This window comes from Pituophis catenifer, unplaced genomic scaffold (genome assembly GCF_029215685.1).
Source record: "Pituophis catenifer annectens isolate HBS135680 unplaced genomic scaffold, rPitCat1.0.hap2 SCAF_1, whole genome shotgun sequence".
NCBI lineage: Eukaryota > Metazoa > Chordata > Lepidosauria > Squamata > Colubridae > Pituophis > Pituophis catenifer.
In genome coordinates, this window is record NW_027256881.1 from 60905710 (window position 1) to 60933365 (window position 27656).

General features: G+C 42.1%; 1 protein-coding gene across 4 annotated transcripts; it reads right to left on the reverse strand.

Moving 5' to 3' along the window:
- VEGFA (vascular endothelial growth factor A) lies at positions 1-26402 on the reverse strand. 4 transcript variants are annotated; one of them, XM_070932481.1, is made up of 8 exons: positions 25338-26402; positions 19252-19303; positions 13684-13880; positions 11678-11754; positions 10395-10427; positions 7257-7310; positions 6001-6132; positions 1-4215 (listed from the first exon to the last, which is right to left on the reverse strand). In XM_070932481.1, exons 1-8 carry the CDS (start codon positions 25401-25403, stop codon positions 4194-4196), a joined length of 633 nt encoding a protein of 210 aa, XP_070788582.1. In that variant the 5' UTR covers positions 25404-26402; the 3' UTR covers positions 1-4193. The 4 variants fall into 4 exon arrangements, with proteins under 4 accessions (XP_070788582.1, XP_070788581.1, XP_070788585.1 ...); XM_070932480.1 differs by having other exon boundaries at positions 7239-7310; XM_070932484.1 differs by lacking the exon at positions 25338-26402 and adding an exon at positions 23497-23913 and having other exon boundaries at positions 7239-7310.
- Positions 26403-27656: the final 1254 nt, after the last annotated feature.

Consider the following 27656-nt stretch of genomic DNA (forward strand, 5'->3'; position numbering starts at 1 on the left):
TAAATTCTTTATTACAAAAAAGGAAAAAAAAAACATAGATGGCGTTTTTTTTAAAAGATATTTTTGTCAAAAATAAATATTTCTTATGGAATCTTGAGATTAGCCAGTGTGGCTAGTGATTTTTTTTAGCCACAGTACAGAAAAACAGTAGCACCAATAAATAAAATGATAGTAAAATTTTCTATAATCTGGGGCAGAAGTTTACATATATAAAAAATGTAGTGTCTAATTAATCACACATATACATAAACATATATATATATACACACTTACACATGTATAGCCAAATATATATATATGTAGATGTATAAACTTTGCTTAAAAGGAATGTGTAGGGATGAGTGTTAAGTATTAATTAAATAACTGATCATGCTATTCACTTTCTCAACAATTGGGGAAGATTGGTTGAAACAGAAGAGTTAAAAATTTATACATAACAGTACAAAAAAAAAAGAGGTACAACTTATAAATAGTAAAATTAAATATTAAACAAAGAATACTGAAAAATACCTAGTTTAAATTATTATTACTTTTTAATTTCTAATTTTAAAGGGATATTAAACAAGTATATAGAACGTCACCTCACACAGCATGAATATATACATTTCAGTTATACGTGTGTGCACATGTGCACACGTCCCCACACAGACACACACACATACAAACTGAATGCATACCATATTTCTATCAGCTAGAGGGGGATTTTATAGTGGTTAATAAACACTCGTCAAAGGCTGATTTAAGGCCAGTTTTTCTTGCTTTTCTGTAAACAGACAAGCATTTGGCAGGATTCTGACATGGACCAAGTATAGTACAAAAAAGAAAACAACAACCAGAAAGAGGCACACACACCAGTCCAATGAAGGCAATGAGACACAACTTTCCAGGTACATAGAACAGTGCTCTACATTTGCAGACTCAGCTATGCAATCTCCAACAATGGATTGATAAATGTTCTGACAATGCCAAACAGATGGCCAGATCCAAACAACATTACATGTCTTAGGGAAAGAGAGGGGCTGGAAGGGGAAGACGGGGAAGAAGAAGGGCAAGGAGGATCTCGCACTACTTCGTGGTAGGGAAAAGAGTTGCTTGGATTCTGTCCCCCTCAAACATATAGAGATAGTCATCCTCTTCAGAGTTGATTCATTAACTTCATAGCAACCAGAAACCTACGGATGCATCACATACACACCATACAGCAATAGCCTTCCCATGGCAGCAATGCTGATCTGGACTTAAAATAGCTGGATGGAATGCTGCCTGGTGATAGCCCAACAAAGTTCAATGCAGTAAGAAAAATGGGAATCCTGTCCTTGCAGCTTCAGTGATGTCCAGCAGCGTCAATTCTCCTAACGTATTTGATCTGGGACTGCAGAATGTTTAACAGAGAACAGTACCCAGTGGCCGTCAGCCAGTATCATTTTGCATTTCCCAGCAAAGGAAGCTGAAGCCATGTCATCTTTGGACAAGTCAAATTGCTTCAGACATTCATAAGAGTGTATTGCTGCCTTTAAAAACCTGCCTTATCACCTTCTGTCCAAATACCTATTAAATGCCTGGTGACTTAGATGCTTTGGTGTTTCAAGTGTTTATATGCAAGGCACTGAAAATTGTAGCTTGATTCCCCAAGAACAATTACTGATTGCTAAAACTGAATCTCAACGAATCAGATTGGCTGGTCCAAGTCCCATATTCTAAGGCAGTGTTTCTCAATCCTGACAACTTTAAAAGGTATTACTTCAACTGCCATAATCCCCCATGGCTGAGGAATTCTGGGAGTTAAAAGTCCACATATTTTGAAGTTGCCAATTTGAGAAACATTGTTCAAAGGACATCTTCAAACCAGAGTTAAATGGAATCTTGCCAATTGCCTGGTATCAAAGCTTTGTCTGCTGTCTCTGAAAGTCACGTATATACTGACTTGGTTACAAACAGTTGTTGTTGTTTTTTTAAAAAAAAAAAACTTGTTTTGGACCTATATGCAAAAAAGAAAACCATCACTCCTCCCTCTTTCATTAGATTTACACTGGTTTAGATTTTGGTGATGAATCAAAATCCAAGCATGTTAAAATGCTATTAACTCTGGGACTTAGATCAGACTCTGTACACCTGAACTCAAATCTTTTTGCATAGAAGCACTTAAGGCTATTCAATTAGGTTCCAAAACTGTTACCGGAATAACCCAGCAATCAACCATTCAAGAAACTAACAGAAAAAGCTTGAGATAGCCTTCCCCAATCTGCTACCTTCCAGAACTATCCAATGGCAATTCCGACTTTCCTCAGCCTATCTGCCTTGCTGATTTGGATTATTGGCTCTGAAGTCTAACAGCTATGGAAGAGCTTGGATTGGGGAGGCTAACTAAAAGCTTACATGGCTGGTCTGTATAGGTCAATGGGGAAACTGGATAAAACAATCGCACTTTGTAAGGTCTACAGTGGGCACTCCAAAAGTAAAGGTCAAAGTCAAGGTGAATTATCTAATTTGGGAATAGGTATGGCTTTAGGGACAGAGGGAAGCATGGTGGTTTTGCCTTCCTTCTTGAATCTGCTTCATAGCAGTGTTGATTAATTAATTATTTCAGCTCTTGCAGTGAATAACTGGACAACACATTTAGAACCACCCCAAAATCACATTGCTCCTTTCATCCCCCATATTCTCTTCAATTTAACTGTAGAATCTTCTTAAGTAGGGAAGTCATGAAGGTTGTTTTAGAATGTCACACAAGGTCCCTCTTTAATTCAAAAGTTCTTCTGTCAACACTGGGAGCAGAGTAACTCTGGAATTCAATGTATAGTCCCATTGACCTTTCATGCAAGTCATATCTGGATGGCTGGACCGAATTATCCAGATATTATTGATAATGGGGAAACTCTATGCTAATTTTTGTAGTGGTAATAAGTCCTACATCACAAGTCTAGCAAAGAACACTATGTCTTAATATATTCATGGTACAAGACTGAGAATAACACATTTACAATGCTAAAGAGTAAGCTCTCACCAGTTTTTCCCTCTAATGTAACAAGCCAATTTTAAACTTATTAGGCACAAAAAATAAAACCACCCCTATTCAGTTGCATGTACCGGTATGTACCCCCTCACTCACACACACTCACGCATCCTGCCTATTGCGCATATATACTTAAATTAATATCCCTTTCCAGAGAAGTTCCAGAAGTATCTTCAGTGGCAGCTCTGTGCATGATGGTTGACAGTGCTGGTTCAACTGCCTGGCTCTCTGTTAGTCCCCCTTCTTTCCTCCGTCTCCTTCTGCCAATATGACATCCATTATTTAAGTAGCCAACCAACAGGGATGGCAGGATTCCAGGGACGCCTCCTTGAGTTGACAAGTCCAAACATCAGCCATTTCCCATCATTAAGGCCAAAACACGTTATCTGTGGCAAAATGTTCCTGCAGCAAGTCAATACAAAAATATACACCAATGACCCAGTGAAGCCAGCAGGTTGTGAGCCAGACTCAGAAGAGATTTTCGAGAAGGAAGGGAAAGGGAATTTGATTGAATCATCAGTTCCAGCATTTAAGAGTTATTTCCTTGACCTTTTGACCCACAGTATTCCAAGGTGCCATTTTGGGAATCCCCTGCCATCTCTTCTCGTACAAATGTTTCACCACACGGGAGTGGGGCAGGAGAGTGGGGAGAGGAAGTGAGACCAGCAGGCTTTAGAGGGTCAGGAAGAGTATGAAGAATATATTGAGCAGTATTGACTGGAGTCCAGTCGTAGTTTCTTTCTTATGTCCCAAATAGCCCACTTGTGTCCACAGCAGTTGAGTATATCCAGTGAAGACACCAATAATGTTAGCAATGTTTTAGAAATTCAGTATATATACATATGCACATACATATTCATATACATATACATATACTTCATGTGTATTGGGAGTCCCAAGCATATATCACTCCACTCTCCCTGGCTCTATATCTTAGCAGCATGAGAAGGAAAGTTTTTTTTTTCTGTAAAACCAGGTCAAAACCAAAAGGTGAATCCTGCGCGGGTCCTCAGGGAATGTTCCTTCCAGAGTCCATCGTCCATACTCAAAAGTGCTGTGCGCTGCTGATCCTTCATTTTTAGTGTTCATTTGGATTAGTGTTTGTTTTCTGTTTCTGACCAGGTGAGATGTCAGGCTCCAGAACCGAGGCTGCGCCTGCACTCCCTTTCTTCTCTGCTGCTCACCGCCTTGGTTTTTCACATCTGTGAAGGAGAGGAGAGAAGGGAGGAGAGGTTATGTCACTGCATGCGGGATTCTCCGACAATAACATGGCAGGTGAGAAGGAGCCTCTTGCGTTAAAAAGATCAGCGAAAGTGTTTTGCCACAGAATAAATCAAAATCCTGTAACAGGGACCAACAGCAAAGAAAAAGAAAAAGCCACAGCATTTCCTCCAGTTTTCTCCCCGCAGATAAGAATACTATTAAGAACACTACTTCATCTCCAAAGTTATTTTTTATATCCTGGCATATCTCTCTCGTACCTGTACAGAAACAATCTACCCTGTTTTACCACACTAACCTCTTCTGCTGTGTTTTTAAAGAGGTGCAGCCAAAGCAAGACGGGGTGCCCCGTGCCAGCAAAAGGGGGAGAAAACAAAGCGCTTAATCCCGCTGCTTGCAGAGGCGGAGATTAGTGCCTAAACACAGCAGCAACCATAGCAGCTGTGTAGAAGCCAGGAAACGAAGAATCAGCTGTGCCTTTGAGGTCCAGATTTCCTCCCTGTAGTGAAGAGTTCATTTGAAGCAGCTGAGCAGCTGCCAAAACCAAAACAATCCAACCTATCCTCTGGCACTATTCGAGGGCAACCTGTATGCTGGCCTTGGTTCTAAGCTGGGGCAATTTCTTAATTAGCCATTCCCCCGCCCCCCTTCTTCTTCCCCTGGGAATAGCATGGCACTTACTTCAAACTTCTCATTGGTTAATTTGAGGGGGAACTATAAAGGTCAAGGTCAGACAACTGTCTGGTTTCTCTCCAGGGGCTACTTCTGTACGGTGAACTGTAACTTAAGAAGAGCTGGCTCTCTTCTTACTGCGGCACTAGGCATCCACACTCAGATTACAGATCTTCACATCTTTCCTCTACACACACAGCCATGTCTCAAGTCTTTGCCCAGTCAGAGAACTGAGCTTCGTGATACATACGTATAAAGCCCAAAGCCATCAGCCTGGCTCTAGGTGAGCGTTTCTGATGTAGTAGGAAAGGTAGAACCTCATGCACTATTCTCAAGAGTCACAGCAACCATACTGGTGGGATGACCTTTGCAGCCACAAAGCAGGTTAACTCAGATGACAGTATGCCATCTGCATGACACCAGGTAGGGTATCCATCTGGGATAGATATCCTGGTTTTTACTTGGACCACTTGAGCTCCAGCCAGGCTCTTCACTTTTCTGAATATACAGAAATAATATAGAGAAGGAAAGGGGCTAATCACACACTCTTCTTTAAAAAAACCACACATTCTAGAGTAAAAGAGAAGTGCAGGAAAGAATGCATGTCTGGATTTATGACTCAGTCCCAGATAGATTTAATCAGGTCTGCTACAGAGCTTAAAAAGGTGGATTGGGACAAGATATTTGCTTTGAGGCAAAAAAAAAAAAAAGACTGGCAATCTCATTAAACAGCCACTTGCATTAAACAAGGACTTGCATAAAGGTCTTGGAGGACTTCTCCTGAGCGCTAGCCATGTGGGAGGAGCCACCTTGATCCCTAAGAGATGTATTCTAGATTATCTATCATCACCCTACAGTTCAACTCTGCCAGAACAAGGGAAGTTTTAAACTTTAGGCAGATTACACCATCTCTTTCCCTCTTGCCCAACTGGCCAAGCAGAAGAAAAGAAGGATACTAGAATCCTGGCACCAGAAGCCAGCAGAAGCTCATTCCTTTCTCTATCTCTCTCTCTAGATGTGTGTTGAATGAATATGTCTGAGAGAGTAGTATGTGGGGTTTATTTTCTGTTTTTTTCATTCTTCAGGACACAAACCTGCAAGTGCGCTCGTTTAACTCAAGCTGCTTCGACTTGCAACGTGAGTCTGTGAATTTGCAGGAACATTTACAGGTCAAGGGATCTTGTTTGTACAAGTGCTTTCTCCTTTCTGAGCAAGGTTCACAGTGACTGCAAAAAGGCAAAAGGAAAGAGGTCTAAGCTACAGCGCTTTAGCGGGAAGAAATGTACACATGCAACACCCTACACATTGAAGCAACCCTTGCCCCCACCCCTTGCCCCCCACTCCCAACACTGCACGCCTAGAGCACTGCTGGGAGCAGGGGGGCAGACACTCCCAAAGGCATTCCAACACTTACTTGCAATAGCTTTTTAAAAGGCAGAAATGGGCTCTCTGTAACGGCCTAATCCACAAATCCTGCATTAGTCCAATTTGCAGTGGAAAGGAGAGCCTCCTTATTGTTAACTGAGGTCTCTGAGCCAATAGCAAAATAATAATACTCAAGGGCAACTCTTTCTACAGAGAAGCCCCTGTCTTAAAAAAAAGAGAGAGAGAGAGAGAGAGAAACAGGCTTCAGAACCCAGCTGCTCCTATTCAAATTGTGTCGTTTTCCATACGGATTGAATCAAAACAGCAGCTCTTGAAATCCCTCACCCGCATCACCCCGCCACCTAAGAATGACTGGAAATGCAGGATTTGGTGAATTGAGATGTAGAAAAGGCAGAGAAAGAGAAAAGGCACCCAATTCTGGCAGAGAGAGAAAGAGAGAGCACTCCCCAAACTTTCCCAGAATCCTCTAGCTCCCTTCTGGTAATGGTTAGTAGTTGCCATCAGTCTCCATACATACACACACAGGCAAACATGCATGAAAGACAAGTATGAAGCTCTTGCTGCCACAACAACAGGATTGTAAGTGACAGCCAAGAGGAAATTAAGGAAGTGGGTTGGGGAAAATCATGTAAGAGCATTTTAGAGGGAAAGCAAGAGTGAAAATAAGAGAAATTTGCCTATCCTTTTAGGTCACTGTGTCTTTCAAAGACCAGAATAATCCCAAGCAAGAAAAAACAAAAGGATCACAGCTTTTATATGCTCCCCAATGTCCCCAAACTTATAGTGCCACCACAAGAACAAGTGATTTGGAGATGCGAGTGAAAATTGTTTGCGCCTTTGATTGTTTAATTAGATGTAATGCAAGCAAGGAGTATTGATTTGAGGGGTGAATAGAAAGAAATGGGTAAAGGGCAGAGTCTAAAAGCACATGATGCAAAAAACGTACAAATTCTGTGGTTTATACCGGCCTCTCTTGCGCTTTCTTTTTTGACCCTTCCCCTTTCCTCGCTTTGATTTTCTGGAAGAAAAACAAAACAAGCAAGAGAGAGAGAGAGAGAGAGAGAGAGAGAAAGTGCACAGGGGGAGGAAAGAGGAGGAAAAAGAGGGAGAAGCTACCATATGCACTTAGGTAAAGTATAAGCATCTAAACTGTGGAAGTCTTTGGAGTTGAGACATTTCTGCTTTCTTGCTGTGAGTTGTTGTTTTTTTAAGATGGGTGGTCCTATAAATCTTTTAAATACATTTGTTTCTACACTTCACACAACTCTATCAAAAGTTGAAACCTGACAAGACTCTCAACTTCCTTTCCAGTTACAGATAGGCATGTCTCACTTCAAATATGACCCAGCCTACAACTCCTACAGCCTGCTCATTTCCTGAAGAAATTGAAATGCCTTATTTTGGCTCCAGTACCGGCCCAAAAAGCCACTTCACTGGTCCCCAGATAGAATGGGCTCTCCATCCTCAGTGATGAAGAAAAAGATGAGCAGCGCTTAACAATGTGCAAACATGGCTCCGTTTGCACCGGCTTGTTTTATGGTTTTCATTTTGACATGCACAATCTTTACCCTCAGCAAATTATTTCTGAGAATTCCCACTGGAACCATCAGAAAGCATCATTAGGCTGTTCACCTACAGGCAGGTAACAGTGAAAAATGGAGAGGTAATTCTGCATTCTATGAAATAGGAGGTAAACTATTAATATGCAGTTCAACATCAATTGCTCTGGTCTTACTTGGAACATTAGGTAATTATGGCCTTTCTGAACCCATTACTATAGGGCAGAGATGGGCAACTGTGGCCCTTTACAACCTGTGGACTTCAACTCCCAGAATTCCTGAGATAGCTTGGCTATCTCAGGAATTCTGGGAGTTGAAGTCCACAGGTTGTAAAAGGGCCACAGTTGCCCACCCCTGCTATAAGGATTATCACTAATAAGCAAAATCTCTATGAGCTACTACATACAGGCAGATGAACTCTAATCCCTCCTACTTCTGAAGCCCTTGCTGGTACCAGAGGTTTAAAATAGAGCCAATTTAGGTAAGGCAATGAGATAAGGTTGTTAGGTAAGGCAACAAGGCTAACCTAACTATCATTCCTTGGAAGATGACAATATTTTTTTAACAGAGAATGTGCTAATACTAGAGAAAGTAATGTATAGGTTTGGTTGTCCACCCTTTCATTAAAAATGGTGATCCTAAGAAACCAGCTCTACTGCACAATCTACCAGTTCATCCGATTTAATATTGTCTACACTATACACCAGAGTCTCTGGTAGGTTTTCAGGCAAGTGATATTCTCAGCTCTGCCTGGAAAAACCTTGGGACCTTCTGCAAAGCAAATTCCTACCCACACGTTAAGGTCTTCCTATGTACTTTTGATTGTGTGTACAGGTCTAAAACAGCAATCTCAGCCAAGGAGAAAATCAGGTGAAACTTAGTACCTACTGCTCCAGTAGTAAACTCTGGGAGAAATGCACACAGAAAAATGCAATATTCTTGGGACAATATCTAATACAAAAAAGTACTTTCTTCCAAGAAACAGTTTATTTAAACTTTGGAAGAAAGAGATGCTGTAATAAAGGAGGAAGTCCCTGAGGTTAATGGACAGGATGTGACCTGGATCTTGTTCAAGCCTCTTGGTTGGCATCAGTTTTTCTCTCCTAACCACAAGCAAAGTAAGCATCACAAGAATACAGAACTACTAGCAGGGCAGAGAAAGCATGTTTACTTCAGGAAACTTTCACAAAGTTTTACATTCATTTATGCCACATTCATCCAGAGGCACACCATGAAAAAGGCATCAAGCATAAGAGGAATTTTAGCTTAACCCAAACCAGAGGAAACCCGATACCGATATGGAGATTTGCAAAGCAAAGTAAGCCACCTGAAGGAGTGGAAAGCTATAGTCCCATAGGGAAGACTGTGGCCACGGTGCTCACTCAATCACAACACTTTTACATCTCTGAGTCACTCTGCCATTCAGCTGAATAACATGTGCACCAGAAGAGTAAGCCAAGCTAGCAGTATTTCCCTGGGCAATCCACTGATGGCTCCACAATGTGAATTCATGAGAATTCAATTAAGCTAGGACATGTATGAGAACAGCACAACTAATTAAAAATATCCTCCCCAAACCCCATTCTCTCTCTTTCTCCCCCAGCTTCCAAGCCAAATTCCAGACCACGAACCATCTTAATATACCCTTCACAGTGCATGAATGCATTTATTTCTAAGCTAGAAATTGAAAAAATATATCTATATTTGATTAGGCTGGCTAATGTATAGAGAAGAAATCTATAAGTTGTGTAATAATACTACACAAATCTCAAGGTAGATGTCAGTTTCACATTACAAAATCAGCTACTTCCATTCCCACAACACAACTCATCTACAGTCAGCACAATGCAGTATTTCCAGATGCTTTGAACTACTATCTTGTTGGCCCCAGACTGCAATACCTATAGCCTGGGATAGATAACCCAAAAGCACTACAGAAGGCACCATGCTGGGGAGTGCTGGCAATAAAATGAATATAACTCTCTCTATTCCACCTTTCATGATTGATATGCAAAGTTAATTCACATCAGAACACTACCCACCCTTTGATTGGGTGTGTGTGGCTTTTGGTTCATGAAAAGGCAAACTCCCTTGTTCTAAGTGAGATAGCAGAGCCCCCATGCACAGCCTTAATGTTAGGCATCTATGAAAGTTGCTGTGAACATCAGCAAGTTTTCATCAAAGCAGCAAAGAGAGGGGAGGGCAATGGTGACCAAATGCATGTGGAAGGAAAGTTTCAGCTAGAATCCATTTGAAAAGGGATAAAAGCTTTTGGTTAATTCCATGCTGTTCCTGACGTATTTTTTTTATAAGTAAACAGTTTCAAAATGGCCTCAAGGCATAAGGGAATCACAGCTGTCAAAGCTACATGTGTGACTGTAGCTAAGAGGAATGGATTCAAGGTATAATTCTTTAGATGATTTAAAAAAAAAACACACACACACACACAGAAACAACCAGTTCTTATTTGTAGTGATCTGGGAAAGAAAGGAGGGAGATCACCAACACCAATTTAGGGGAGGGATATAATCTAGGTCACTTACTTTTCTTGTCTAATTCTGACTTCTTTCTTTTGTCTATAATGGAAGAAAAGAAGAGCAGGATTAAAAGAGAACCAGCAATAAATACAAAGATCCCATCCATGCTTTTACCACCCCACTTTCAGCAGCAAACATAATAAAGGATGATCTTTCTGCCTTCCAGCACTGCCTGTCTCAGCCTTCCAAATGTTCCAGACTACCAATTCCATTATCCTTGTCAACTGGCAATGTTATCTGGGGATAATGGCAGCACAAGCTTAAAACGCCATAGGACCATCAGGTTGGTGAAGGTTGGCCTTAATTATGACAGCCAAGGGCAGAAAAAGAAGCACATTTCTTTCTGATCAAATTAAAACACTGTTCAGATATTATGCCCAAATATATGCATTAAAAAGTCATACTTTTTGTCCTTGCCGCCAATATCCCTTTGCCCAACATTGACTGAATAGCAAAATGTGAAGGGAAATTTTGTAGACATTGACATGGAAATGAATATAATTTGACGTCAGAGCTCTGCCTTATACGGATCTATTTATTATTAGATTTATATCCCACTGTTATTTTGTACAACTCAAGGCAAAATATACAATATTTCTGCCTTCTATTTTTCCTAACAATAAACCTGTACAGTGAGGTGGGCTGCAGAAGTGACTGGCCCAAAGTCACTGAACTCACTTTCATGCCTGAGGAAGATTAGAACTTGCAATCTCTGGGATTCTAGTCCAGGCATTTTAGCCACTACACCAAAGTAGCTCTCTTGATTGTAATCATGTTCTCATGATCAGGTAAACTTATACAACAAAGGTTGGGGGTTAAGGGTTCAGAGCACATAGGGACATAAGGCACAACCCAACCACCTGTTTACTCAGTTGGAGCAGAACAGCAATACAATGTTTCTCAACCAGCTGCTGGTTCTCAATTGCACCTACCCAAAGAATGTACCAAGCAGCCAGTGAAATTTCCATGACAGAGACTGAGAGCATGTAAGCACACAGATTTATTTTGTGACCTAGATGCAGACCCATAAGGAATGCTTCTCCTGCTGAAGCAATGTTGATGCAACTGAGGTTTCTTAAGATAAAAAGTTAAAGCCCTCCTGTTACTGAACAGTGGACTTACATCATCTGTCAATCAAGATAGATGAAATCACCAAGCCAATGGCTAGTAAGGAAAAACCCTTCCCAATAAAAAAGGAGACCACAAGATTTTGGGTGGATAGATGGATACAACTGGTACAATGGCATAATTCTTCTCCAAATGCAATCAGAAAAGCTCTCCGTCCTCACCTGCATTCACATTTACTGTGCTGCTGGAAGCTCATCGGGTGTATATGCTGGCTCTGAAAGTGTTTGAGTTTCATGATCTAGAAGGAAAAAATGCGGGCAGAAGGGAGAAAGAAAAAAGAGGAACAGTGAGTCACGTTTACAAGCGGATAACTTTCAACAGCCATCTCACAAAACAAATAAGCAAAACAATGCTAAAACAGAGGGGGCAAAATCAAGGCTACATGAGTTAGCATCCTTAAGCTGCCACCCTAACCCCATGTTACCCTCTAAGCCAGTATTTCTTAAACTTGGCAACTTTAGGATATGTAGACTTCAACTACCAAAATTCCCCAGCCAGCCATGCTGGGAGTCAAAATCCATACATTTTGTTAAAAGTGTGAGAAACACTGCTCTAAACTCATGGGACCCAGTTTTGAGCAGGAAAGTATAGGGAAATGCTCAAAAGCAATAAGAAATGCCAAATTCTGATATGAATGACCATGCCAAAAAGGACGATTTAGCAATCGTCTTCGTTTAGCAATCACAATTGGGTTTAGCAAATAGGGTTATTAATCAAATCAGTCATCAGGTGAAACCCTGACTGTGTTTATGATCTTCAGTTTTCCTTTGCTTTCCAAACTTGCAATCTGGATTGGTTATTAAGTCACTTTTTCATTCCTATAATACCTACAAACAATCACTTAATGAGGCAGTAACTCAACAAGAACTACTTTGTAAATGGGCCTCATGCCCACAAGTTTAAAAGTTTGTTTGGGTTTTTTGCCCTGCTCTCCAAAACAGATTTCCTTACCAAGTGGTCTTGGCTACCTCACACAGATCCTTTGATATATAGATTCTAAAATCTGGATGTTATTTAAAGAGAAGAAAGCAAGGCATATATAGAATAACAGATCTGAGGCAAGTAACATGGCTATTTGGTTTATCAAGCTAACTACCAAAGTTTTTTAAAGTGTTTGGAAAGTGTAGCAAACATAGCTACCTGAAACCTGAAATGTAGGTTGTTATTACATGGGTATGCGATCTCTATATCTCTCTGTGCATACATGTGTATATAGTAGTACAGTCATAAAGTGGTCTCTGAATTTTCAGGGGGACTTCTATTCAGGTTCAAATGAATGTGTACAAAGCACATCCCCTCAGTTTACTAGCCTTCCCTTTGGAGAACATAGAGGAGCATCATGGTAGCCACGGCCATGTTTATAGTTCTTGAAATAACAACGGCCATCAGGGCAATTTTTTTTCTGTTCTATTGGGGGGGGGGGCTGTTTTTGTTTTTAATTTTTGGCTGCGCTATTTGTAATCTCTGAAGCACTTCTGACCTACTCATATTGCCCAGGGACAAGGTGACCTAGTCATGTTGCTCTGGTCACATTAAAAGTAGGTAAAAGCTAGGTACATCTAGCCTATCAAAAAGAAGGATGGGGGAAGGACATGATAACTGTCTTTAGTATTTGAGGGGCTGTCACAAAGAAGAGGATATTGATTTATTCTCTAAGGGCAGGGAGTAATGGGTGTAAAAGAGAGATGCAACCTAGAAGGAGAATTTTCCCAACAGTGAGAACAATTAATCAGTGGAATACCTTACCTCCTAGTGTTGTGCATATCACTGGAAGTTTTCAAAACTAGATTGGACAACCATTTGATTGAGCTGGCATAAGGCTCCTACCTTGAGTTGGGAGTTAAGACTAGAAGACCTCTGATGTCCCTTACAGTCCTATAATTCTATGATTTATCTTTCTCTATTCTTTCCACATCCAACAGATACAAATGGTTACTGATATATTAGGAGCTGGGAGTGGTCCCAGACCACCAGTTGATCCTTCCCAAAATTATAGAAATCATTCATAGTGGAATTTATTAAAGAAAACAAGGCAAAATTGCAGGCCAAAAGACTCTTCCTCATTGTTAAGTCGACTTAATTAATTTAATTTAATTAATCATATTTCTATGCCGCCCAACTCCCAAGGGACTCTGGGCTGCTCTTCACTGTTAAACCATAGTCTCACCTCCATGGTGACATTGTACACCTCCGTAGGCACACATTCTAGCGCTTCATCATTACAGCATCCTGCACATCTCATCAGGGGCACACAGGACGGTTTGAAGATGTATTCCACCTCATCAGGATACTCCTGGAAAATATCTACCATGGTCTCAATTGACCTGCAGGCACTGCGCTCAAAGACCTTCATAAATGAGATAACTAGAAAATAAAAGAGAGAGAGAAAGGAAAAGGAGGGATTAGTTAAACTTATTCTGTGAAGTCTTAACATTAACATTACAATGTAGTATAGACATAGACTTAAGGCATAAGGACCACTGACTTTGCTCCCTTCTACTGGATTCTTATCTAACAGGCTCACCAAAATACAGACTCTCAGTAAATGCATTAGCCTACTTAAAATGTACTTAAGGCCTAAGAAGGCAGACTATAGGGATTGTGGATGAGCAAGATATGACGAATCACTGACAAGCTTAGCATCTGTCTCGTCTGAATGTTAACTAGCTAGACACTGAATGCATTTGCAAGATGAAAATAAAACTGATTCATAAGGCCACAAGTCTCACGGCCTAGTGGCAGCTTGTTAGAGAAGCTTTACCTTGAAGTGAATGAAAAGGGAACCTGGTCGTTTCAGAAACCCAGAGGCTCCAACACAGTGTCCCCTCACATGTAAAATAACGCAGCTCCTAGTTGATGTTAGCCTAACAGATTCTCTCAAAGGCACAGCTGTTGAGCAGGACCAGATACAATTTCCTCATAAAATTTTCTACAGTGGGAATATCACATTTTCCAGGGCTCATCACACAGTGCCATGTAGCTGGAAAATATACTTCTTCCTTTAACTTCTGGTCCTATGCTACTGCCAAGACTATGTGGAAAGTAGCCGGAGAAGAAGTAGAAACTCATTCTTGACTGTAGTGCACCACTCATGTAGTTTTCAGCACAAAAATCAAGGAACTTGACGGGAGGGAAGGTTCCCCCTCCCTTCCATAAACCCACGCCGTAACGTTTCCCAACCCCCTCCAAAATGTTTTATTTTTAGTTTTACTCCAGCACAGAAATGCCCCTCATTTATGTTTCTAAACTACAAGGAACAAACAATCACCTCATTCCCCCCAAAAGTGTTGCCACAATTCTGTGCTATGCACTCTGGTTGGCTGGCAAAACATTTTCATAATTTCATATTTACCCAAAGGGCCTCATCATTTGCTTCAATTACTGTAGAATTAGATGTGCAGTAATTCTGGACTGGATTGAGGCTACAATCCAATTGAAACTAAAGTTCAAAAGAACTTCAGTGCCCCTTATTTAGTCCAGATATTTACTATTAAGTTTTGATGTTAGAAAGGTGTTTAGAATGAAACGAGGGAGGTTCTACCTAGGAAATTATGTATTTTATTCCAGTTCAGTCATCAACATTTAGCTCAGCCTCCATCAGTTACCAGCCAGCATGGCTAATGGCTGGAAATTCCAGCTGTCATGTCCAAAACATCTGGACAGCCTACAGTTAGGGTTGAGAAAGTCTGATCCAAATATACAGGAAAAGTCACATGAAATTGGAATTCACGCCACTCCAATTTTTTTATGCAACATAGGGAGAAAAAAAGAATGCAACGTCCCCAGCCCTAACAAATTTATACATACACACAAACACACAATTCTACCATGACCAGGCTAAAGCTAATGGTTCATTGCAAAACAGAGGACAGGAGACAGAGACACATGGCTCAATGCAAGAGTACAAAATCTATCTTCCAAACCGAATATGAGATCTTTTCAGCAAAACATGGGCTTCTGCCTGTTCCTCCAACAAGCACATTAGAAGCAGCTAAGGGAGTTCTTACAGAAGCAGGAGATACTGCTTGACCTAAGTGCCTTTATTTTTTCTCTTCCTTCCAAGGCCTGCAGTGTCTGTGTTGATAACCCAGTGTGATAACAAGCACAAATTGCTTGCATCATGGAAAAAACAGAAACCAGTAAGCGTTTTGAACAGTCCTGAACCTGTGACAAACCAGCATAAAGGTTGCTCCACTGAAGCGCAGGCACGTGCTGGGGGTGGGGAGAGGGAAGAGAGAGAGAGAGAGACAAGAGGGCTGCCTGGTGAGCTCAGGGCTCTTGGTAATTGCGGAAAGTTAATTCTTGGTCATGTGGGTCTGAGAGGGCCACCATCTGAGGAGGAGCTTGCCTGGGATTTTTATTGGCTGCCCAGCCTAAGTGCCTATTTAAAGAGACAGTTGCTCAGAGAGAGAAAATGTGTAGTGACGGGTGGTCTCCAGCTCAAAAGGAGCACTTCCATCCACCGCAACCTTATGTCCAAGCCCGAACACCAGTATCAGCCTCTCAGGCCTTCTGGGATTAGTGCAAGCCAACTCCTCCTTGTTCCCCTTCAGGTTGACCTTAATCTTAAAATGCAGCTATCTATAAACGGGAGAATTAAACAATTTAGTGTCTGGAAAACTTGTCGGCACATAGCCAGACATGTAACGCCTTACTGATTATTCACTTCTTTCTGAGCATCAAGAGCACAAGAAACTTTGTCATAATAACACTGAGTTGAAAACATTATTAGTTACCTCCTCGTGCTTCTGCATTCAGAAAAAAGCTAATAAACAGAGACAAAGACGGAGCATCTCAAACAACTTGCCTCTCGTGCCCTGAAACAAATTCAACAAGTTTTTCCATGTGCAGGTAGTCCTCGACTTACGACCATTAGTAAACTCCATTGCTGGCACACTCCATTAAGATAATAATTCTAGCAGAAAGCATTATTCTTCTATTTCATTTGGAAGTAACATTCCTAAATTAACTTGCCAATCTGGTAGCAAAAGAACCCTACAAAAGCAGATTCGATACAGACACATCAACAGGAAAAAAAGGTAAGAAATTGCTTTGTTGCTTTCCATCCTTTCATGTGAATGATATTCAAAGAAGAAAAATGGTGCAAAATAATGAAGAGAGATGTGAGATTTTAAGAGACTAGTACACTGATACACAAGCAGAAAGGCTTGGTTGCTGGCCTTCTCATTTGCAGTTTAACGTGTAATAATGTGAAGTCTTAAATAGTCAAACTTGATCATTTGCATCTTTAAAGCTTCACTGTGAGTTCCCCTGATAAGCTACCCTACGGTTCTACAGAAACCCCAGATCTTTATTATCTCGTTGTGCAAAGTTACTGCAGCAACTGTCTTGCAGTTGCTTGCTAATCACATCTCTTGATATTCAATTATGTCAATCGGATCAGGACTCAGTAAGCAAGCCTGGTTTTATCTGGCTACCAGTTGACTAGGTGACATAACGCCTAACCTTTAAGCAGAAGGAAAAATGTAATTATGATAACCTGCAAAACCCTTGCTGGCCTTTTCTGAAATTCAACATTCCGCAGAGTTCGTATCAGTCCCTGAGCTCAAAGAAATCCAAACAACTCGTTTGTGACAGAGTAACACCACAAAATACAAGCCGGTGCTTGAATGTCATTCATGCATTTGCAGCTCGAGATAAAGGGCCCAAGCAGTTTTAAAGATCAACCTGCCATACAATGGTTTTCTCACATACGCAGAAAAAGGAACAACCATGTATTCATTTTCAGGGCAAAAAAAATAAATAAATGTTAAAACCAGAACAGCCATCAGATTACAATATAAGGGTGTGCTCTTACAAAGTTATGCTCCCGTAAGACTCTGACAACACTCCTCTCCAAGTTCACCAGGCCAAAAACCTGATTGCAATTGAAACTAACCTTGGTAAGAGAAAAGGCTGCCCCCTGCTGCTGTCTAACTCTAAGAACAGCAGCAAGTGCCACTCCCTGAATGCCCCAAACTAAAGGGATTCCACAGCAGAATTTCACCCTATGGAAAGCAAGTTGACTGCTATGAATCTCCGAGTTAGGTGACCATCTACTGCCTAAAGCTTCAAAGGCTGTGAGGATTGATACTAAGCTTAAACCAGTGCTCCCTGCATTGTGAACCTCTTATCAGTAGTTTAGAAACTGCCATTATTCCCTGAATCCCTCTCAATTTCTTTACTTGTAGTATGTCTGATTTCTACATCTCCTCCTTTCCTTCCTTCTTGCCACATATTTTGCAAAGTACTGCATAAGATTTGACCGTTACTGAATATTTTCGCAAACTGTCTTTGCTGAGGAATTTCTTTATGAGAAATCTCTTGCAAGACCCAAGTCTAATAAGCATTTGGCCAAAAGACAAATTGCATTTAGACCCACACTGCCAAAATCAGAGTATCCTGGCTCCACATATAACAGAACTTTTTGTAGCAACCTGATAGCTTCCCAACTGCAGCTTCCATAATCCCCATCCAGTGTGATGGATCCATTTCCACAGATGCAGATCCCACAGGAGCCGGGCTGGAGATGGCTGGTCTAAATTTTTAGAAGCACAATGGAGCTTCCATTCTATTCAATTTTTGACATATTCAAATACAAGATCCAACAATACAGCAAGTGCAGTTGGTTATAATGGCCTATTTGCAAAAATGCTCCCAGACTCAACCTTAAAGTCCAGGTGATTCTTCTAAACACACCAACAGCAAATGCTGTGCATATTGATGCAAAAGAAATCACCATCCTTACAGTAGGGCATATTCCCATGTAAGAGTATAGCACTGTGGCTTTTAAAAAGGTGGATCAACCTTCTCATAATTGTTTCTGGAAAGTTATCTGTTCAGTTGGCCAATGCCATGTTCCTTGCAAACTTACTCACTGATAGTTTGATAACTTTTTTGTGTGTCTGAGCAAAACAACATGGGTCAAAGGTCTGCCAGCAAAAAGATGAGAGACAAGAAATTTTCAGAGTGACTTCACTTTGAATATCATGGTAAATTCTTCCAACTATTATTCCCAGAGTTGCTGAGATGCCTGATCTTAGTTTTAAGTAAGGTTTAAAAAAGACTAAAATGCCAACATTCCAATCCAATATATTGTCCCTGACAACCTTCTTCAGCTGGATATTCTCCATGTAGAGGTTGAACTCCTGCCATTCACGGCCTGTGTGATCTGCAGCTGTACTCTTAACACATCTGGGTTGATAAGGTTGTTCTTTGAAGTTTAATAAAAACATGGTGTTATCTCATTTCTCCTTTAAAGCAAAATACTGTTGTGCATAACTGCAGCTGCTTGATAAAAAAAAAAATCCTGGGAAATCTTGAAACCAAAGACGTCAAACCTGGCAACTAAGAATCCCCCATTGTCTTCATTTAAACATTTTCAGTGTAGTCATGCTGGAAATCTTTAGTCTACTTCACTCCAGTTAGTGATGTCACTTCCATTGTTTCTGTCCACAGAATTACAGTCCAACACCACCTTCATCCCACACCCTCACATATATTCATTTTTCAAATGTTAGCAACGTAAGCGAGGATTCCCTTCCCAGCAGTCCAGCTAACGCCAGTTCATCTCCTCCTCCTCAAACCATTAACACATTCAGCTTCTTGAAGGGACCCTTATTATATACTCATCAAAGGAGAGAGAGAGAGAGAGAGAGAGAGAGAGAGAGAGAGAGAGAGAGAGGGAGGGAGGGAGGGAGGGAGGGAGAGAGAGAGAGAGAGAGAGAGCACTTACCTTCACCTTGCTGCCTGTCTCCATCCCCCTGGGCAGGAGCAGCCTGCAACACCTGCAAAACCAACAGAGAACTAATCAGAACACAAATCCGGTGCCCTCACCCTACAAACCCTGAAGCTCTTTTTCGATCTTAGTCACTTTGCAGGTTTTAGTAATAAAGATCAGAATCTGTTGCACTTTGAAGAATACAAAAGCAAACCAAAAATGGCACATGCCAATTATATTCTAACACCCATTTATCTGCAGAAAATCCAGAAAGAAAATGCACCTGAATTGTGAACCAAAACATTTGTTGGAAATATGGAACTTATTGTGAGACTTTTTGCTTCTGTTTCTATAGTGGTGGTCTACGAAATATACTGTACATGGCCAGATTCCACGTCCATCTGCTTTTAAAAGTGTTGCATACCATGCCAGCATTCCCACTTTGATTCTCTCTACCTGGAAAGTGCCAAGTTGGCAAACCATGGCTTACCTGTTGCCTAAAAGGTTAAATAATCATTGACTTTTGAAATTGCATTTTAGCTGTCTTACTACATTTAAGTTGCTTTTATGATTCAGTGCTAACGGAACTATTTTATGGGGGGAAATACTACAGAAAGATATCACAGACCTTTCAGGGCCTAAAAGGGAGCTAAAATATACAGAGACGTGGGAAATACAGGCTTTACTCTAGCAAACACTGAATTGTCATTTTCTAAGTATGTAAGAAAAGTAGATCTAAGCTATTATCGTACTCTAGACAAGGAAGATCCCCTGGGGTACAAACATGAGAAACCAAGATCTCTACTCAGTAAGAACCAATGCAGCTTTATGCCTGCTTTCTATACTTGGGACAAAAAGAACTCAAAAAGTTGTCTCAGACAGCAGTCTCACTTTTCTAGGCAGCAGAATGATCTGCTTTAAGGCATTTATTATTATTAAGATCAAAATCTACAACACAAACCTGAACAGGGGAGGTGACTGGCAAACGAGAAAAACAATGTTGGTGACCTTCTAAAAATGACACGACAAGGAATCCGAATGTCAGTGTTTCAGATCTCTGGGGTATTTAGCCAAGGTCATTAGCCCAGTTACAGCAGAAAGGAAGAACCAGCAGGCCCTGCTGATTTGCAAATTATGGAGTCGGAATCAGCCAGTGGATTTCAAGAGCAATCCAGCTGGTTCACTAGGCTGTCAGCAAAAGGTAACAGAGGCTAAGAATGCAATGCTGCATGTCTAATTGTTGCACTGTCTACATAGGTCCCCTTCTAAACTGATACCTCCTACCTGACTTGGGACTACAATTCCAAGAACTCCCAGCCCACGTGGCCAATGACTAGGAACTCTTGGAATTGGGGAGGATTGATCTACGGGGATGGCCCAACAGATAGAATCACTTGGATTTGCAAAGAAGGGTGTCTGGCAGCACACAGGTGACAATCTTCCTTTTTAAGCTGACCAAGATTTTTCTATCTCTGAGTGAAGGTTACAGCAACTTTACAAACAAGGTGGGGGAAGTCGAAGCTTAATCACCAAGGCCTTCATGGGCCAGCAAGCTGCTACAATCAGTTCCGAGCACAGCCTCCGTTGCGTCTGAAGACGCTTCAGACAGGCAGCTCTCTGGTGAGGTGGCAAGTTGCCACAGCTCCTTGTCAAGGCAGGTGTCCGCCCATTTCTCTAGCATCGCGTAGAGCACGTAGTCTTTATGAGCCAGCAGGCCGTGGCAGGCTGTCCTGGGATTCCTCCATCTGCAGGATGGGACTGTGGCAAACACTCTGCCCGCAAGTGCCCTGACTGAGCGGCCAAGCATGCAGCCCTGCCATAACTTGGTCAGGGCTCTGGGGAAGGAAACACCTCTGGCTTTAATTCTTCAAAGCCCTGCTTAGGTCCTGCAGCATCAGCTAGAAACTTGTTCCATACTTCTGACCTAAAGTTGCCCCTTGCTGCTGCTTCACCTTCTCCAAAATAGCTTTCTCCTTCTCTCTCTCTCAAAGCGGGGTGGGGGGTGTTGTGAAGATCTTTTAGGAAAGAGATCTGAAAAATCACTAGAAGAGATCCCAGATAGCAAATAGGGGACTTGGTATGGTCTGTGTCCATCTTCCTCCTCCCTGCTTTTTTTTTTTCCTCTTTCAAATTACCTATCAAGGCTGGATTACTATTTGATTAGCAAAAACTGGAAGCAGCATATTCACCAATCAGACAAGGAAAAGGAACCCCATCAAGCCATCACGTACAATCTATTCACACCATTGCTCATGCCATTTGCCTTTGAATCTAGGAGCTATTTATACAGCAGAGTCACCTTGAATCCATTTGAGAAATCTGAAGGTTCTCCTCTGCTCCCTACGCTGATGAATTACATTTCCTCTGGCCAATGCTGACAGGCTGCTAACCCAAGTATCAGGGCTTTAAATGAAGGGTCTAAACATTCTCCGTTCCCATCAAAGGAAGGACAAAATAAACTTTTTTTCTCAAGGGACAAGTGCCCTTTTGAAGGTCACATTGCTTGTACCCATCTCTTTTCCCTGGCCTGAGGTTTTACTCATTGTTTCCCTCGTTAAGACACTTAATTGTCTCCTGTTAAGATTTTTCAGCAGCACAGACAATAGGAGAAATATCTCCTTTAAGGCTTGAGCAACAGCAAGTTGGCAGGGAGCTGGCAATTCTATTCTTATATCCTACTTATTCCTATATGAAGCAAGGAAAAGGTTAACTCAATAAATTGCTTCTACACACACACATACGCACACACTTCCTATTCTTTCACATCAAAACCATTCTTTCTCTAGCTTTCTCCTTCCCCTCCCCCTAATCTCAGCAGCCTCATTAAAAGAGCTTTGTAACTGTTTTGGACTGGAGCAAACAATCCAGCCACTTTGGGAGGGCCCCTGGGACTAGAGTTAAAAACCCCTGCCATCTTAGGTGCTGGGAGTGGGGGGGAACCTCCTCTAGTATTTTTTTTTTTTTTTTGCCTAAAATGCTGGTTCCTCCCCCCCCTCCTCCCCCTGCTATGCACTCAAAGGAGAAAGGAAGTGCAATGGCCCAATAAGGAAGGGATTTCTGACACGGCACAAATAAGACGGAAAACGAGTTCAAAAATGACTAGGCTACATCGAAGAGGGCTACAGCACCCACTTTGTATTGGGAAGAGATATTACTGAGAGTTTTCCACCTTTGGCTGCATAGTTAAAAGGAGGAAGGTGACCCACTGCCTGCCCTCAGAAACAGCAGCAGGAACCCCAATGTGGCCTGAGCAAAAGGCTGATGGCTGTGAGATCATTAGCAGTCTGGTCACACGCTCTTGTTTCCACCCTTACTGTTTGATCTTTGCTCAGTCCGACCAGAAAGATGTCTTGAGAGAGAGCCCCAGGACTTGCTCACTGCAACAAACTTAGTATCGCCACTGATTACATCAGATAATAATAAAAGGGGACTAAGTATTGCCAGTGTAGCAAAACGAAAGGCAGGCAGATTTTGGTTTGGATCTTCAGTCTTTTCACCCATGGGTCTTCTCATCATTCACACATGCTTCACTCCAAGAGTAACACTTTCAAAAGTGATTAATCACTTGGTGGGGGGGGCTGCACCATTATTACAGCCAACAGATGAACTGTAAGAGGAAACCAATGCCCTGCATTTCCTTCACCTGACTTATGAGCTCACAACTTACATTAAGCTACACTGCGGTTTGTTTGGCTTTGACTGATTGCTTTTTTGAATCCAGCCATTATGGTGTGCCAACCATGGATCAAAACTTCACATAATATATCAAACAAGTTAACTATGGCTTTATTCAACAAGTCAAGACTGGATATTTTATTTATTTATCAAATTTATGTAGCTGCCCATTTCACCAAAAGCAACTCTGGGCAGTGAACAGCAATCCAATAAATAAAACAATTAGTTCCTAATAGTATTATGTAATAATTAATAAAAGCATTAGTTATGAAATCAGTTTATATTATATTAATACAAATTAATAGTCCCTAATAACTTTTATTATAAATGCTATCTCACTTTCAGCAAAAGATTACACTTGTCTTCCACACTCCCTTAAGGTGCCATACTGCCTAGAATAACTTAATTCTCTTCCCACCAATAGTTTTTTCCTTCCACGTTTCCAATATAGGTTAAGCTGTTTCAAAACTATTGGGGTCAAAAAGTGCAAATGCATTAATTGTCTACTCCCCAGAGATTCATACTTCATATACTGTATCTGCTTTGGATTGGTAATATATAAGACTATGGCACCAAGCAACTTACCTAAGTGATTGTCTTGTCCTAAGAGTTGAAGATCATCTCTTTACTTAATATTTCTGATCATTCTACCTATTCTCCCTCTGTGTACTTTTTTTTATATATTCTATTTTTACTTGTCTTCACAGTAGTTCATGCATAAATCAATTTTCTTAATCTAGTGGCATCCAGGCATGCTGGATGAAATCTCCTATCCCTGGGTAGATTGTTTAGGATGACGGAATCTGTAAAACCAGGCTGGGTAGGTTTGGTAAAACCGTATAACCTGAGGATCGTTTTAAAAAGCAAGCATGGCCATCTCAGATTAACCCATTCACAAGTTTTTCCCAAAGAACATCTCCTGTCCTGAACAGATGAATGTGCTGCTGTGCTGTCACTTGCATAAAAGCTGGACTTGAACAGCTTGGAACGCTTGTGACATCTAACCAGACTGATCTGAAATGGCAGATATCTTACATCTGTGGCTGGGGGAAAAAAAGTTATAACTATTTCTACACTCTCGTTTAGCATGACACCACCAGGTGATTTATTGGCTAGAGATGACAAGACTTTTGGTCCAAGATTTCTGAAAAGTGGCAAAGGACAACATGCCTGCATTTGAAATGAAGGCTTTAAGACTTCACTTCTCCCCCCTAAAAACAACCATGGGAAATTAACCCGCATCCCCTTTCTTTCTTGTGAATCAACTACCTAACAGCAAACAGGAGCTAAACCCAAGCAAAGGCTACAACCATCCATCTTACTGAATTCCTTTAAGGAGCAAGTCAAAAGCTCCTGCTAGTGGGGTCTTCGGGTAATGGCCTTTACCGTACTTTTATAATAAGGAAACGAATAAAGATGAGAGGGGTTTAGAAGTGGGGGGGAGAGAAACGGTATAGAGCAGGAACTCTTATTTATGGAAACTCAGCAGGGTCGTTCCGTCTGAAAATCAATCTGGAAGAGCCACAGAATTCATTTGGCGGTCTTTGATCTCTGTTTGCTTTTGCAAGGCAGGAATTTTGAACTCCGGTCAGTAAACCTGCCTAACTAACTAAAGCAAACAAGCCAAAAACACCGCTTTTGCAATGTCAGGAGGAGCGGGGGGGGGGAGGGAGAGAGAGAGAGAGAGAGCAGCGCGCGCGCTGCTTGCTGCTGCTACAAGAAGTCAGCCTATATGCTCCGATCAATGACGATGCAGAGACGTGCCTCCTCCGTAGGGCGTCCTTCAAAAAAAAAAAAAAAAAAAAACCAGGTTTCCAAACTACCCAGCTCTCCAGACAGGAAGAGAAAGGAAACCTACACGGAACGGTCTAACTAAGCTAAGGCAACGTGCAAGAAGGAAGCCAGATCTGCCGGGGTGGGCAAACAAGCTTCTGATCTACTTCTCCTTTTTTTTTTTTTCCAGCCCTGCGATCGCACGCGCAGGCCCCACGCGGGTGGTGCGGTCACAGGCTTTAAAACGCCATAACGTGTATAGTCGCTCGCCCTCGGCTCAAAAGAAGAAAAAAAGGGGGTGGGGGAGGAGGTCGGTGGCCGGTCTTTTGTCGGCAGCCCCGAAGAGCGCCGAGGCGAGATAGGCGCGTTGCCCCCTCACAAGGTCAACCAAGCACACGCGGGCTGTAAGCGCGGGGCAACCCGGCCGTGGGTGCCTGTCTGGCGCCTTTGCGGATCCGCTCTCCTCCGACGCGTGTGGGCTCCCCTTTGGGCCCCGCGATCCCCTCGCGCTCGTCACGCACGTTCAAGCGTAACATGCGGCGAACAGGCCATGCGGAGGAAGAGGAGGAGGAAGGCTTCCCCGCTGCCCCAGATCCTCCCACCCGCCCCCTTCCTTTTTTTTCTTTCTTTTTCTTTTTCTTTTTTTTTTTTACCTTGGCGTTGTGGAAATAGAGCAGCGCCGCCAACCCCCAATGGATCCAAGTGAGCAGAAAGTTCATGATTCCAGGAGCGAGGGGTTGTCTAAGCCCTTCTTCTTTGCTCGGCGGTCGCTCTGATCAAGCTGAGGGGTTGAAGGGGGGGGGAGGGGGGAGAATTTAGACTCTGGTTTCACCCGTCCATAAGCTCGGCTCTCCCCAGAGGCCCCAGAGACGCAGTTTTGCCCTCGGTTTTGCCGCGCGCTCGCTCAAGGTCTTCGGCTCAGCTCGGTTCCGATCCGATCCGCCGGTTCCGCTTCTCCAGAACAATTCCCTCCCGGCAGCACGGCGAATAGTAGCCGATTTTCCTCTTCCACGCACACTCTAGCCCTCGGTGGCAAGAAGGCACCCACACGCGAGCGCGCTCGCTCTCACCACCAACACAAGCACCGGGGTGGGGGAGAAAAGAAAAAAAAATGAAAGAAAGAAAGAAAAAAAACAACCGAGACGAAGAAGAAAAGTTTGCCAAAACTTTCAGTGCATTTTTTCCCCCTCTTTCCAAGGTCTCGGATCTTACAGCTGCTATGACTCGCTGCTTCCCAGCTGAAGTTGGATGGTTTGGGTTTGTTTGAACAGCAAGCTTTTTTTTTTAGGAAGAACTCTTCATTCAGCCTGGTTCGATTCGGGCCCCTTCTTCTTGGCTTTTTTTAAAAAATATACCAAAAAAAAAAAACCGGGGGAAATTCTTCACCCCCTTTTTTTTTCTTCACCAAAGAGGGCAAAATCCAAGTTCCTTAAAGCAAAGAAATTTCTCGGCAGATCAAGGGAAGGGGAATAAATAAAGGGCGAATTAGAAGAATGAATCGCAGATCCTTAAAGCGTAAGAAAGACGGAAGGGAGAGAAGGAAGAACTCTGGATCTCGCTTCTCTGCCCGATCTCGCTTACTATTATTATTATTTTAAACCGAGAGAGCGTCTTCACTTTTATGTCAATGAACGTCTCCGGTCTCGCTCGCTCTCTGTCTCTCTCTCTCTCTCTCCCGAATGTTAGGCGGAGTAGTAGAAGTCCAGCCTGCTCCGGGTAGCGCTGTCTCTCGTTCTCTAAGCTATGGCACTCACAGCTTTTCAGGGTTCGTAGTCCCTCCTCCGCCTCCTCCCTCCCTCTCGTCACTCCTCCTACCTCAGTACCTCTCAATTAAAACCTCTTGTCGTCGCCGTCCCCCGCACCCCACCCCCGGACACACACAAAAGGTTTCGTAGGTTTATAATGATGAGAATAAGACAGGAATGTATTTTCTTCTCTATATGCTCTCTTTCTCTGGAGAACGAATGGGCAGCAAATGGAGAAAAATCCAGGATCTTCTGGGTGGGTGTATTCCATTTGAACCGTCTTTAGCCCGGTCCATAATTTCAGGGCAGCAATCTGTAAAAATGAACCTGATCAATCACAGATGGCTTCTTGGCAGAACTAAGACTCGCGCGCTCTCCTCCCCCCCCCCCCCCACAATTAATGATATTTGCTGTAAAAAAATGAGTAATGGAGAAGGAAAGGGATTGGAAGTTAATTTTAGATACCTGTTTTTCTTTTCTGAAAACTCCAAGTGGCATGAATGGCCGCCCTCCCCTAATTTTATCCCCTATAAAATATCCCTTATCCTTAGACCCCTGAAATGGGTTGATTGAGAGTAGCTAGCCCAAACTTATCCTGAGGTCAAATGTAAACTTGAACTTGGTTATCCCAGTCCAAGTCTAAAATTCTGACAACTCAGACCACGCTCTCTGAATTCTGATAGGCCTCCTTATTTCTTTTTTTTTTCTTCTGATTTTACAACTGCATGGGGGGGAGTCACTCTGTCAAGCCCCCTCCCTCACTTTTGGCTTCAGAAAAGACATAAAGGGCTCAGGGGAGCTGGGTGGGACTACGCTGTTGCACTCATCACAAGAAACAGCTTTATTCTGAGAAGGACACAAATAAAACTCTTATTCTACTTTGTGGATACAAATAAATCTCCATATATATTTTGGCCAAATATGACAATCACCATTCCCTCTACCCCCCCCCCCTCTTACTAGATTCTCTAAGCCACCTTTGGTTTTGCAAAGCCATAAGCAATTTTTCACTCCTGAGGAAATAATTTTATTCTATTTGCCAAAAATGTTATTTTAAAATAAAAATCCTGGAAATAAATAACTTTCACATGTTCCAGCTTCATCTGAAGAAAATTAGTACTTGAGGGAAAATGGGGAAGGGGGGTGGGACAAGATTGCTGGTGTATGTGAGGGAAATATCATTAGAAAGCAGTCTGCACTAGGCATTTGACCGTGGAAGGAAAAAGG

What these genes read in the sequence shown, in the direction of transcription:
- VEGFA (XM_070932480.1), bottom strand. Translation starts at nt 25,403, where the DNA reads ATGAACTTTCTGCTCACTTGGATCCATTGGGGGTTGGCGGCGCTGCTC. An exon ending in AGACAGGCAGCAAGGTGAAG is followed by an intron (nt 13,881 to 19,251) that starts GTAAGTGCTCTC and finishes TTTATTTTCTAG; the next exon opens with TTATCTCATTTATGAAGGTC. An exon ending in CACAGTAAATGTGAATGCAG is followed by an intron (nt 10,428 to 11,677) that starts GTGAGGACGGAG and finishes CTTCCATTATAG; the next exon opens with ACAAAAGAAAGAAGTCAGAA.